General features: G+C 32.4%; 1 protein-coding gene across 2 annotated transcripts in view; it reads left to right on the forward strand.

The window, feature by feature from the left end:
- Positions 1-13562, forward strand: part of LOC149425260 (uncharacterized) — a 282468-nt gene that overhangs the window by 204044 nt on the left and 64862 nt on the right. For both annotated transcript variants that reach the window (XM_089650268.1, XM_089650269.1), the window contains exon 6: positions 6246-6399. In XM_089650268.1, the coding sequence (XP_089506394.1) occupies positions 6246-6399 (154 nt within the window). The remainder of the gene's footprint in view (positions 1-6245; positions 6400-13562) is intronic.

The following is a 13562-nucleotide window of genomic DNA, read 5'->3' on the forward strand; positions in this document are numbered from 1 at the left end:
CCTTGTCCATCAGAGCCTAGATTCAGTAGATCGCCAATATTAAGGATAGGCCTTAAAGAGCTTTGTACCTTTCGTAGACCTGTTGATAACCTGTTTTACCTGTACAATAAACACTCATATCAAGAGACTTGTTTCATTTGGGAAATTGACTATATATTAATCCACACCCTGAAGATTGGAGTACAAGCTCAGCTTGTGTACTCACCTATAGTATATTACTTGGCTTGAATGCTAATGTAACAACTTATAACTATAAGTTACGTTATCAAGCCCTAATGTAACAATGGTAAGTTTATTAAGTAATTTAAATTATGTTAAGTATTGAGGTTTTTGTTCATATCATAATTTAGTGACTTTTGTTTCAGAGAAAAATATTTACGACTTCATTTCAGTCAAGAGCAAGTATTTGTTTGATCGTCTGAAAACAGATTCCAGTTTTCTTAACGAATTACCTACGATGTGGTCAAATAATGCTTCGTATCAAGAAGTCAGAAAGAAGGTGTCGCCGCTGAGGGTAGTGAATGATACAGCTGAAAGAACTGTTAAGTTAATGCAAGATTTTCATTGATTAATCTCACGGTCAAAGAGGAACAAAAATAATTTTTGTTACGATGCGTTCAGGAACACCGGAAGATTTATCCTGACTGTAAAAAACAAACTATGAAGAAAAAATTTAATCAATAAACCATTTTTAAATATGAAATACTATTTAATTGAACACTTGTGCATTTTTAAATTTTAATTTTCCGTCAAAAATGAAAGTTGAAAATCCTTCCATATTAACTCTGTGCCATATGTTTGGCATCAAGTCGGCACGGGTTGCCGGTGTTTAATCAAAATAATATTTATTATATGAGTTATTGGGATCAAATGAAATAAAATAAGAGGGTATGCATATTTAAATTCATGAAAAAAAAAAATCTTCCTTATGTCCAGGGACACCCTAATATACACTGCATAAATGGTACAATTATAACGTCTTAGGCTATATTACCTGTAATTGTTATAAATAAATGTACAAATTAAATATAAATAAAATTATGCAAGTAGAACACATATAACAGAAATGTACTCCTAAAAGTTACATCATTATCTGTAATAAAATATTCACCATATATATTGTATGAAGAACATAAAATTTGAAAGGGTCTATGGTGCGCCTTTTGGTCAGGGCTGTGATTTGGGCTTAATACTGGTAATGTTTTGGCAATCGCTTTAAGTCTTCTCAAGTGTAAACCTTTGGGTCCATTAAGCCCGGGGCACCACCTTTGCGCATGGGTTGCCAGAAACACTCCCCAATAGCGAGGATGAAATTAAGAACCGTTTAAATAAAAATGGATACTCACTCATCACCATTCAATCCACTCCAGCTTTTTTATAAAGGTTAAATAGCGCCTCACTTAGGTGTAAATACGAGCTTTCAATATTTTTTATTCAAAATGAGCGCGTCATATTTTTAAAAGAATACTATTTCCACATAGCAAGAATTCCTTATAAGTGGACAAATCAGAACCGATAGGTGTGAATTCCGTAATTTTTAAATCGATATTTTAAGATAAGGTACATCATAAAATTATTATGAAAAGACTATACTTTCTATTAAATATCCATTTAAAAATAAATTAAGTCTTAAATACTCACTTGTATGAGAATGTAAAAGAATCGAGGCGACATGACATGGCGTTATTATTATAGAATAAGCCTTTAGTTCTGCTCAAAATTGCAAGCCATTTCACCCTCCAGCTTCCCGAAAATAGAACGAGTTTCGCCTGCAATCTCAGCGGGATTTGTTCATCATAGTTTTAACCTCTCAAGAACCGGGGAAATATGAACACACCTATTTTTTTTTAAATAATCGATACAACCTAGGATAGCAGATAACTTATCAACAAACATTTAGCCATTGGTATTTCAAATTAGATTAAAATTTTCATCTATAATAAATTAGACGTGCTTCTTATTAATTAAGAAACAAAATTAATTAGTAAAAATATATGGTTTTAGAATATAATATAATAATGTAGTTTTTAAGATAAGATTGTTATTATTTAATAGATCTGACGAATAAGTGCAATTTTTTTAAAAGTCTGTCAAAAGATTAAATTTTAAGGTTTGAATACTAGCACTACATACAATATCAATTTGTAAGTTTTTCCTGGATAGAATTTTCATTCAAGTATTTTCAGCTCGCAACTCCACGATGTTTTATTAATTATTGAATCATGCACCTTTAAAATAACTATTTAACTGTAAATATATAAGAAAATACGCCATATTGTTTGTTTAATATGTATCAAATATTCAATAAAAAATAATAATATTACGCGGGCAAAACCGGATAGTAACTACGAAGTAAAAATATTTTTTCCTTTACGTTTTGTATATTGTTATATTGTTTCCTGACGTGGTAGTCGTGGTAGTTTCGCAGCCTTAGCCAGAATTTTCAAGGATCTATACAAAAAGCAATTGGCGCCGCCTAGAACGATGCTGGCTTCATATGAAGAAACCGTTTGTAAGTAAGTTATATCGACAGAGAGCCGATTATAATACAGAGAATTTATTAATTATGTTCTGGTCATGTTAGTGAAACTTTCAAACCCAAAACTATGTGTCATTAAGAAGGTACCTACGTCAAACGGCTTCACAGAGCTGGGATCTAATGCCAGAAATATTAAATAAATGTACAATTATATGTTTATAAAATATTGGTTTTCAAAACAAATATTGTCAAATTTCAATACGATATATTCACATTTTTTATTGGAAAATTAGAGAGACCATCAAAAATTTACCTTTCGAATGAACACCGTTAGTAATCTCACAAAATCTCCTCTTCCCTTGACTTATTTTAATTTCTTTAATTAGTTAATTATGGCTGCTTGTCTGCAAGTTAAATGATGTTGGTACATTTGTGCTTTGCATAAAACGAAGTTGATGAATAACTGAGTAAAACTTCAAATTGCAATATTTAATCATTCAAAATAATATTGACAAAAAAATCAGATAAAAGATTCGGTCGCATCTAGGAATTGAACCCAGAACCTCAGCTTTGCCGGGCGCGAATTTCCTTTTCCGTGTTCAATATGACGCAGTACTAGAGTTTAGAAAGAGAGTCAGCGTAACAAACCCGTGCGTTTTATTGAACACGGAAAGGGAAATACGATGCCGTGGCTAAACGCTTGCAAGATACTTTGCAAAAGTGTGGTAAATGAAATCATATTCATATTTTATTTTACCCGCTAGTATTTATTATTTAATTTACCTGCCCTCGTCGCGTTTTGTTGGAAAACGTTCATTTGAAAGCTTTTAAAACGTACGTTCCCTTAACTTTTACCGTTTAATAAAATTTTTGTCTTTAGTGTAAAGTAAGTTCCTTTGACCTTTTTATCTTGTATATTAAGGTCCCAAGGTACCTTATTCCTTTATTCCATAAATGTGATCCATAAAAGTGTCCTTATGAGTGAAATGCAATTCATAAAAGCCTCACAGTCCTAGTTCTTATTGTTTTGCTGTATTATTAGAAATTTCTTCAAAAATTTTCGATGTGGAACATCTTTTGGCACATATAAGGTGGTAAAACCGACTCTCGAATTTGTAATATACTTCTTATTGTATATTTTAATAATCATAAAATAATTGTTTTGTTATCAAAAATATAAAGACTTGTTTACTTTCATTTTCACTTCCTTCAAAGAAAAGATTTGCCAGGCGTCCCGTGACGGCTTTTATTTTTTTACACACTTCGTAGACAAAGCTTGAGTTATTTTTACAGAACGCGTATTTTGCCAAAGAGAAAAACGTTACAAAGCAAAAAAGTTTCACACATCTTTTTGCCATTCCACGGTCAAAATGGTTTAATTATGTTAGCGTTAATATAATTTTAAAAATTTTAATTTTTGAAATCGTACTTTCAGTTGCAGGATTTGTGGTGTTAAACTTAGCTCTTGTAAGGATGGAAGGAGCTATGAACAGTTGCATCTGATAAAATCTGTAGGGTAAATAAGCTTGTTCGGAAAAACTCGAGTGGGAAATTTGTAAAGGAAAAGTTTATTTCTTCAACGAAATATTTACCGAGTGAAGCAATGGCTGCTACGTCTTGGCAAGAGTTCTAGAAACTTGAATATTTTTCATTTCATCAGACTTGATCATGGAAAAAAGCGTTTTCTAGTTCTTCGTCAAATGTAAAGTTTCTTTTTGGTACATTTTTTTATGTTCCATCGAGGTTGAAGTGGAACTCTTATCTTATTTTGTAGCAAAAAAATATCTTCAAAAGGCTTAGGCCGCATTAACTTATATATTTTCCATTATTGGCAAAGGAAAATCTATCCTCGTGCTAAAAATGACATTCGAACAAACACACATAAGGAAATTTGAATATGCGGTCGGCGCGTTTTTCAAAGGCATACGAGTTTTTTTTTGTTTTATTTGGGATAATTTTACATCGCCTCCTGTAGCTTCGTTATTAGCCTGCCCCAATTGTCTTTAGTTACTACTTGTCTTTATTTTCCAACAAATAACTTATTTTTATTTTATTTAAACGCCTATAGAGCTTTTACCTATAATAATTTACATCTTTATTGTTTTAGTTATACAGATTACATTAAAAAAAATCAGTGTTAACAAAATGCAGGTTACATAAAAAATATCAGAGTTAACAAAATATGTTACATAAAATATAAGGGTTTAAAAAATATAGGTATGGATATAGTACATTAAGTGAGACAAAAAAATAGAAAATCTGCCAAAATCCTCCAAATCAACCATAATGATAATAAGAAAGTATAACAATAGTTTACAAATTAGGTAAAAATAGTTCACACATACTCCGTTTAAAGTTTGCCAAGTTCAAATTATTGTCAAATACGTTTATATTGTTTGAGTATTTGTTACCAGGACTGTGTAAACGTTGTATTGGAGAGTGAAAACTATAGTTGGAATGAGATGTATGTATGTAAAATTTTGATATTTGCCTAGTTGTTCGTGTAGGTATCTGTAGATTTATTAAATGCAGGAGTTCACAACAATCGAATTTAGAGTTCACAACAATCGAATTTAGAGTTCAATAATTTTTATAAAAAGGTTAGGCCGTTTATTTTTCTTCTGTTTTCGAATGTCGGAATATTTAAAAGATTCAATAATGACGGGTAATATATGTTTTCTAAAGGGATGTTAAGTTTAAAATTGACGAAGCGTAGAAATTTTCTTTGAATTCTTTCAACATTATGAATATGTACATTTTAGAAGGGCGATCAAACTATGAAGTTATGTTCTGAACTTAAATTGATCTCTCTGTTTGAATATGTACGCATTTGAAAAAAATTTAATACCTTTATTTTTCCCAATTTTTACATTAAGTACATACAATATTATAAAAATCAATAAGAATAATGGGAACCCACTAAGGCGCAGCCTGTGCATGGGTAATATAGTTAAACACATTAAATTATTGTACATAGAACGATTATAGAGATTAATTATAAAAATTATTCTTGTAATCATTTTATAAATCGGCGCCCAAATGACAACAATTTGATTGCACGCAATGAGCAAAATCGTAACACGCAATCAAGTTTACAAAACTAATAGTTAATCTAAATCAATAGAATATTCAATTTTACTGGTTATCGAAGAAGAAGAATACTTATAAATCTAAATGAAACAGAAAATTAAAAAAAAAGGCTAACAAAAATATGGAAAATATTAGTTAACGATAATATGTTAACTTCTTATATAATTTTTAGATTCTTTTGAAGATAATTTTGTTAATTCTGAATGTGAAATACGGTATCGACAAAAATGACGTAAAAATACGTCACAATAGCCGAGTAGATTTAGGTGCCGTCCCGGTGAAACAGAGATCCTGGATTCGATTCTACCGTTGCTATCGTTACCTTTTATTTTCTGTGTCTTGTTCTATTTCATGCTTCGTTTACATTAATTAATATTCTTACCTTATTATCATATAAGTATTCTTATAGCGTCTTTTTCAATGATCAAAAGAATTTTGATCAGATTTTTTAAACTTTCGTTACTCAAACATTATTTTGATGGAGAGAGTAAAATTTTGTTTTACCGCTGAGATTAGCTGTTCACTTTACCTTTCTCGTGCATGCGACAGAAATATAGCTTATAAAATCATCTCGTTAAAAAAAACGAATTCTGATCAATCGTTAATTTTATAATTTTTTTTTATTCTTTCCTGTCAACCAACTAATATTAATATCATCGTTCTATTTTCTGTCCAGGAGGGGTACGAGTGCCAGTGCTGCCCAGGCTTCGTAGGTCCTCACTGCGAGGAGCAGGACGCTTGTTTTCCTTCTCCCTGTACCAATAACGGCATCTGCGTGGACATCTCCCAGGGTCATGATGGAGCCACTTACCAGTGTCTCTGTCCTTATGGTAAGCAGTGTATTTTTATCTTATACGTAAGCTTACAAAAAAGCTCTTAAAACATTTACATACCTGCAGGTTCGGAGATTAACGCAAGGTGTTTATAAGAAAAATATATTTCTCAGAAACAATGAATAAGGTTATTAAATATGATGCATTATATTATTGGAAAATAGCATGCGTTTTTAAAAGGCTCAGAGTGTGGGCATCATTCAGTGTGAGCTCAAACGAAAGCATTTAATTTTTAAATTAGATTTTTAATTTCTCTAGGAATCAACATCATTTTTTGTGCAAAGATTTTATCAGATTTTTATTCATAGATAATTAGTTTATATTAGGCCCGTTTGATTGTAAACAAAAATTAAGATCAGGGAACTTTTTTGACAAAGGCGTTTGCTGTCAGAGGTGACATAAATTAGAAGCCAAAATTATCATGGAAAAATGATGTACGTACATGCCTTGGTCAGTATAGTATATATTTTCTACAAAAACATTACAAATATATTTGCTACTGCTACTGCTACTCAGAACTTTGCAAAACAACTAATTGAAAGCGTACTTTTCCAATTACAGAATGAATCATGTTTAATAACATTGTTTTGCTAATAACCGTCTTTTATTTGTCATAAAATCTGTAGGAATGTTAATTATTATTTTTTTTTTTACTATTTATATTATTATAATAATTTAGTCCATAGTCTTGTATACCTCTGTGCGTATTACCAACACAAGATTATTATTATATACGAGTATATAAATCTTGCGGGAAAACATATCTAAATGATAGTTAAAACCATATCAAAATCCGTTATGTAGTTTAGAAGAACTAAGCGCATAAACAGACTTGTTTTATACTATTTAGAGAACTTTAGAGATCGTGTTGTTAATTTGAACTGTGTTCATATTAACAATGAGTCATTGAGTTACAATAATGACAAAGGCGGCTTCTGAACTTGTTGACCAACCATTTGTTTATAATGGCAGTGTAAAAAATGATTATAAATTATTATCAAGTACCATTAAATTATGCCCTTCGTTTAATCAGACATATCCATGTGTAACCGGCTCGCTTAGGCTGGTTCGGACTGGACTATTTTTTTACATTAACCCCCACAGGAGGCCCTGAGGAAAACAATTTCCCTCAGGGACTATGTCATCTTTGGGGATTGAGGAAAGAAAGGAGAGGAAGTTATGGGAAGGTAAAAAGTAGGAGGGGTGGTTTGGAATCTAGGGATCAGTGTATCCAGAAGTGACAGACGAATGATCTGTCCCCCAGCTGCGGCGCAAGGCGATTGGTCAAAAGAGACCAGTTGGAGAGGTCGAACCCGATGAACCCGGGGAGCCCTGCTAAATCACTACGGTAGCGAACCACTTGAGGTGACCAATGGCAGAGGTGTTGGTTTTCCAATAAGTGGTTCCCGGAGCGGCGATTGAATGAGTTTGTAACGCATAAATGTGTTAAATATAACTTGAGTAATAAAAATTTATAATCAACTACTGGATAAACATTATTGTTTCTCAAGTTAGCGGTGCTGAGAAAGGTGGGTACTCTTTTCGAGAGGACAAAAGATGTAGCAGTTCAATCTAGCCCCGCTACAGAGATTCTAACACCTGTCAAGAATTTGAACTTGTTGACGTGTCGCTAGCGTTTATGGCAACTTCCTGTGGAAGATCGACGCTGGATCGCGGACTCACCAACGCCGCCGACTTCAGTATTTCACGAGCAGGCAGCTGGGGACGTTGCGACTGGAGGAAGACTCGAGCCACCGCGCGGGTCGACATATTTTACGAGCTACCATGACGCCGTAATTAGTTAATTTTACCTTGGTCATCCATCGCTCTACTTATTAAATTTTAGCAATGCTGAGTGCACTGCTTGGCGCCCTTTACAATTTGTCAATTTCTCAATGTAATTTCAAAATTTCCACCGTTGCATTTCTATCCTTCGGATGATGCACACCCCTGAGATATTAACTATTGATTTAAAGAGTTCTCATGTTATCTAAAGTTGTTGGAATAAATATTGTTGTCTTGGAATCGTTTTCCCCTTTCTTTTATTTCTACACTTTGTTACCTCAAAACATGTTACAATGGCGGCATAGTGCCTCGTACCCAATATTCCCGCTATAAAGATGGCGGCCGACGTCATTTTACGTCGAGATTGTGAATAGCGCTTTTTGGTTTTTTTGTCACTAATGAAGTTAGTTGTTTTGGATATAATCCATTCGATGTTGTTGGTCGAATGTTTTTCGTGACGACGTCCACGTGTGAAGCATGATATGTTTCGAGACTACGCACTTACCTACCCACATCAGGCACCCGTGGGGGAAGCCAAATGAAGCTGAATTATTACCGGATCTGTTATTCCTTTGTCGTGTGGCTGGCGGTTCACAAATGGAACCCCAGCCGGTGTTAGGGCCTTCGATTTTCCCTCTCGCAGGGTATCCGATGTTAGAAGCACCTTGTCGAGGCTTCTCGAGGAAGTTGTACCTGGAAGCCGTCGAAACCAACCCCATATTTGCAGTTTGATCTTTAGAAAAACTTTCTTCCTCTTATCTAATTTATTCCTACGTATTATGATTATGAATGTATATTTGTAACAAACATTATTATGTATAATATGTACATTACGATAACGGAGAAGTCTACTTTTCATGTGAATCGAATAGTATAATAATATCCTACAATGGCAATAAAAGTAGGTAACTATAATAGCTTTATGTAAATTAAACAAACCATATTACAGAAATATTTAAAAATACCCATATGCATGAAGAACGAATAAGCACTAGAGCCTTGAGACAGTCACACGAAAAATCTTTTAACATCCCAGTTCGTCAAACCTCCTATGGACAAAATGGTTTTAAATACAATGCTATTGAGCTATTTAATTCTCTCTCTACTTACATTAGAAAACGCAAACCAAAACTTCATTTAAAAGTAAAATCATTGATTACCTCCAATAAACATATCCATCAGGAGTATTTCTTACAATATTTTTATCTATGCCTACTGTTTATATATTCATACATGAATTGTATAATCTAAAAAAATAAATAGATTTTATTTTATCTGTCATTTTAAAAATATCATGTAAATTGCAATCTCAACAGAGGCGTTTCACACCTAGTGAGATGGGCAATAAGTGATTTCTGTAACTAAATGTAATATTAAAATACAGAAATAAAAATAAAAAAATAGTATGTAAAATAAACATACCGGCGACATTATGAACGCCTGATTACACGATTACGGATAATCTGTAATTCGTGTAATTATGTGTAAGACCGATTCTGCCGTCATCACTTATTATTTGGCTTACACATTTTCTCAGTAATTGTAACACTGATTTTTCCACAATGTAGCTTCAACTATGATAAATAATAACAAATAACGTAGTTTTGTTTCAAGATTAAGGTATTTATATTGGTGATAGTTTTCATTGATTATTATTTTCTTTCTTATAAAATTACAACTTTTGCTTACCAAGCGATGTTTATGTGTATTACCAATATTCGTGGTAATGACACACTAAGAATAGATATAATATTTGTTTGTATGTTCTTAAATATGCAATATTTAAACTTAGTGAATAATATTACAAAAAAACCATAACAACAAATCTTTCCCCTTTTCTACCTTACTATAATTACGTTATGTATAGCTGGGTCCAGTGCAGCGTCGCGATCCAAAAACTCTGGACGCATCATCTTTTGTCCGTACCGTACCTCCGTTTCGTATCCGCGTCGCGATCAAGAGCCCGTATCTCCGTAACGTCGCTGCGATAATCGCGTGTTCATTTCCTCCCACCATGTCGTCGACTGCGGAAGTGTTTGAGAATTTGACGATTGCTTGCGCGTCCTTCATTGTTATTCACAATAATATAACGAAAAAAAAAAACAAAAAAGGCGACGTTGGTGGGAGTTAGAATTGTTCAAAAACAGAGAAAGATGTAAGACGCCGCGAACACGTCCAGACTGGCGCAGACCCGTACCGTATCGCCTTTGAACGGGTCGAAAAACCGACTCGCGATGGATCGGAGCGTACCTCTATCCGTATCGAGACGCCGTACCACCGTACCGTACCGAACGGGCGTCCAAACTAGCGTTCTTGATCGCGACGCTGATACGAAACGGAGGTACGGTACGGAGAAAAGAACATGTCTGGACCCAGCTTATCATGAAATGTACCAAAAACTGTGCATTATGTACGATTACATTTATATTGGTTTCCTGTTTTGATTCTAACGAAAGTAGTTACTTTATTATGTCATTTTGTAATGAAATCTCATATTGTCTATTATTACTACTTGGTAACGTCGTTGTGCACAGAAAGAAACCCTCGTCTCAATAAAAAGTTAAGTTTTTATTGGAAAATAGGATTATCGACCTTAAATATACGGGAACCACAAACAATTCGTCGAGAAACTGTTTTCCGATACAATTCATCTTGATTAGATTTTTCTTTTAGATTCGATATTTTGTTTGATTCCATTGCTTTATTTTCATGGGTAAAATATTTTGTAGCGGTGCGTTCTTTAAAAATGTTCGAGTAATTTCGTATATCTTTTGGAAATACAAAAAAATAGCTTCAGTTCCTCAAATATGATGGGTATAAAAATGGCATAAGAAAAACATAAACCTTATTATATAAGTACACGAAGCGTTATTATATTGTTTAGTACATTTTTAAGTTGTTGGTAATTCATGATTTTGTTGCTTTTTTAAGCCGTGGTCGAAGAAAATATGATATGTGATAAATGGATGGTTTGATGCTCTGTAGGGAATCCGCTTGCACAACGTGGGTGTAAACCGTGCACCCTGACTTTTTAGTTTAGACTTACGTAATTTAATACTTCGTTTCTGTGAAATCACTATGAAAAAATACATGATTTATTCACGGTATGGTGTAGAAATACGTAAGCAAAACTCAATTATATATTTTTATAATATAAAACTATTCTCTTTTTACAATATATTTGGTTGCAAATCAATCCTAGATAAAAGACAAACATAGTAATATTGTATATTCATTTTATGAAAAATCAACTACTGAAGACAGAAAGTTCCACAAAATAATTTATTTATTAATTTTATTTAAAAGCCCAATCGGCTTTTGCATATAATGCAGTACACCTTTTTGAAGAATTACATTTACAATAAATAGTTAACAAAATATAGATAACATAAAATATAGTTACATGACAACATCAAATCTGCCAATATTCTTCAAATCAACGATAATATTAAGAAACGTGTATAAAATTGTTTGCCAAGTTCAAATTATTGTCAAGTACATCCATATCGTTTAAATATTTGTTACCAAGACTATGTAAACGTTGTATTGGGGCATGCAAACTGTAGTTGAAATGAGATGTTTTTATACAAAATACAGTGTATGAGTTTATGCCAAGACCGATTTGCTTGGCGGTCTGTCCAGGACTCTCTGCCTACTCCAGCGGAGAAACGGCGTGATGGTTAGATACTTAGTTCATTTTGGTTGTTCGCATAGGTAGATATTATAAGAGCTTTATAATTTTTAATAATTCGAAGTTTATAATTGTTTTTAATATACATCCTAATGTTTTCACACCCTTGACAATTGCCTAATCATAATTTGTTGAATGTGGGCCGTGAAATGTAATTTTTCATTCATTGTTATGCCAAGATCTCGAATTTTCGTTCATTTTTCAATTTAAAACAATTCTCACTGCGTTCCCTTGTGCCAACAGCAATGTTAGATATTACAATGAGATCATCTTTCAGTGGTCTTAAATAAAATTATCTAAGAGAATGTTATTTCCAAAGCTGACGGTAAAAGGGGTTGTAATGGGGAATATAAAGGACAACCAAAGGTATTTATCGTTTCCGACTAAGGTTAGCCTGATACTATTTCAGATATCTCTACATTCAGGATTCTGCAATGCTCTTGTTTCGGTAAACCAAACCAACTGTAAATGTTCGTGTTGATTTCAAACAAATGTCGTTTTTGAAGAATCTAAAGTATTAAAATTTAATGAACTGGAAAACATAATAATTCAAGTAATAAAGAAAAAATAAGACAGTTTTTTACTGAATGTCGGACACGACAAAAACACATACTCTCACCATATATAATACCGGAACAATTATTTGACGATTAATTAACTAGATTCAAAACCAATTACTTTCCCACCTGATGAAAACAAAAATTTTAATGTTACTTTATACCTGAAAACGTAATTGAAATCGAATTATACCAATCATCACGATACTCACCCCTCTTCTAAACAAGCCTTTGCTTCTATGGAAGAGAAAAAATAATTAAAAATAATAAGATCACATTATTTCAATTTTTGTTACTGACAATTCGTAGTGGAATTCCATAATTAATATAATATAAGGTTTTAAAACTTTTTTTCAATGTATTTTACTATTGATCGTAACCGGTTTCAGTCTGTTAAGGCCATCTTCAGACTGGTACAAATATTTCTTAATCTATGGCTAATATAATACATTACATTTAGGGTGGGGGTAAGAGGGGTTGTCATACAATGAGTTTTTTCAAATTATGTGGATTTTCCTATCTTCATTGTGTCTTGCTTTCCAACTAAAATGATATTTTAATGGACTTTATATAAATGTAATTACCTATACAATAAGTAATAAATTTCATCGGTTTATTTGCTTTGTAGATTAATATTTATTTAGAAAATACCTTATGTGAAGTATTTACTGATTTTACTGTTGTCAAATAATAAATATTTAGAAAATAAGATAAAAGTTACAATGGATGAAGGAGAGGAGATTTGGCATATGCTTCTACTTGTTAAATCTAACTTTACATTCGCAAACCGAAAATTCCAGGAAACCATGATTATAATAATAATAGTAATAGATATCTACTTGACAAAAGTTAAATCAGTTAATATTTCAAATAAGGTATTTCCCAAAAAATATTAATCTACAAAGTAAATAAACCGTTTAAATTTATAAATTTATTGAATAGGTACTTTTATATGGAATCCATTAAAATATCGTTTCTGTTCGAAAGCAAGACACAACAGTCTGAAACCGGTTACGGTCAAAAATAAAATATAGGGAAAAAGTTTTAAAACCTTTTATTATATTATTATCACATTATTTCAATATAATACATATTTTTTAATATTCATCCATCAGTGTAATTTAAAA

This window comes from Hesperophylax consimilis, chromosome 3, assembly GCF_061612785.1.
Source record: "Hesperophylax consimilis isolate HC1 chromosome 3, BYU_Hcon_1.0, whole genome shotgun sequence".
Lineage (NCBI taxonomy): Eukaryota > Metazoa > Arthropoda > Insecta > Trichoptera > Limnephilidae > Hesperophylax > Hesperophylax consimilis.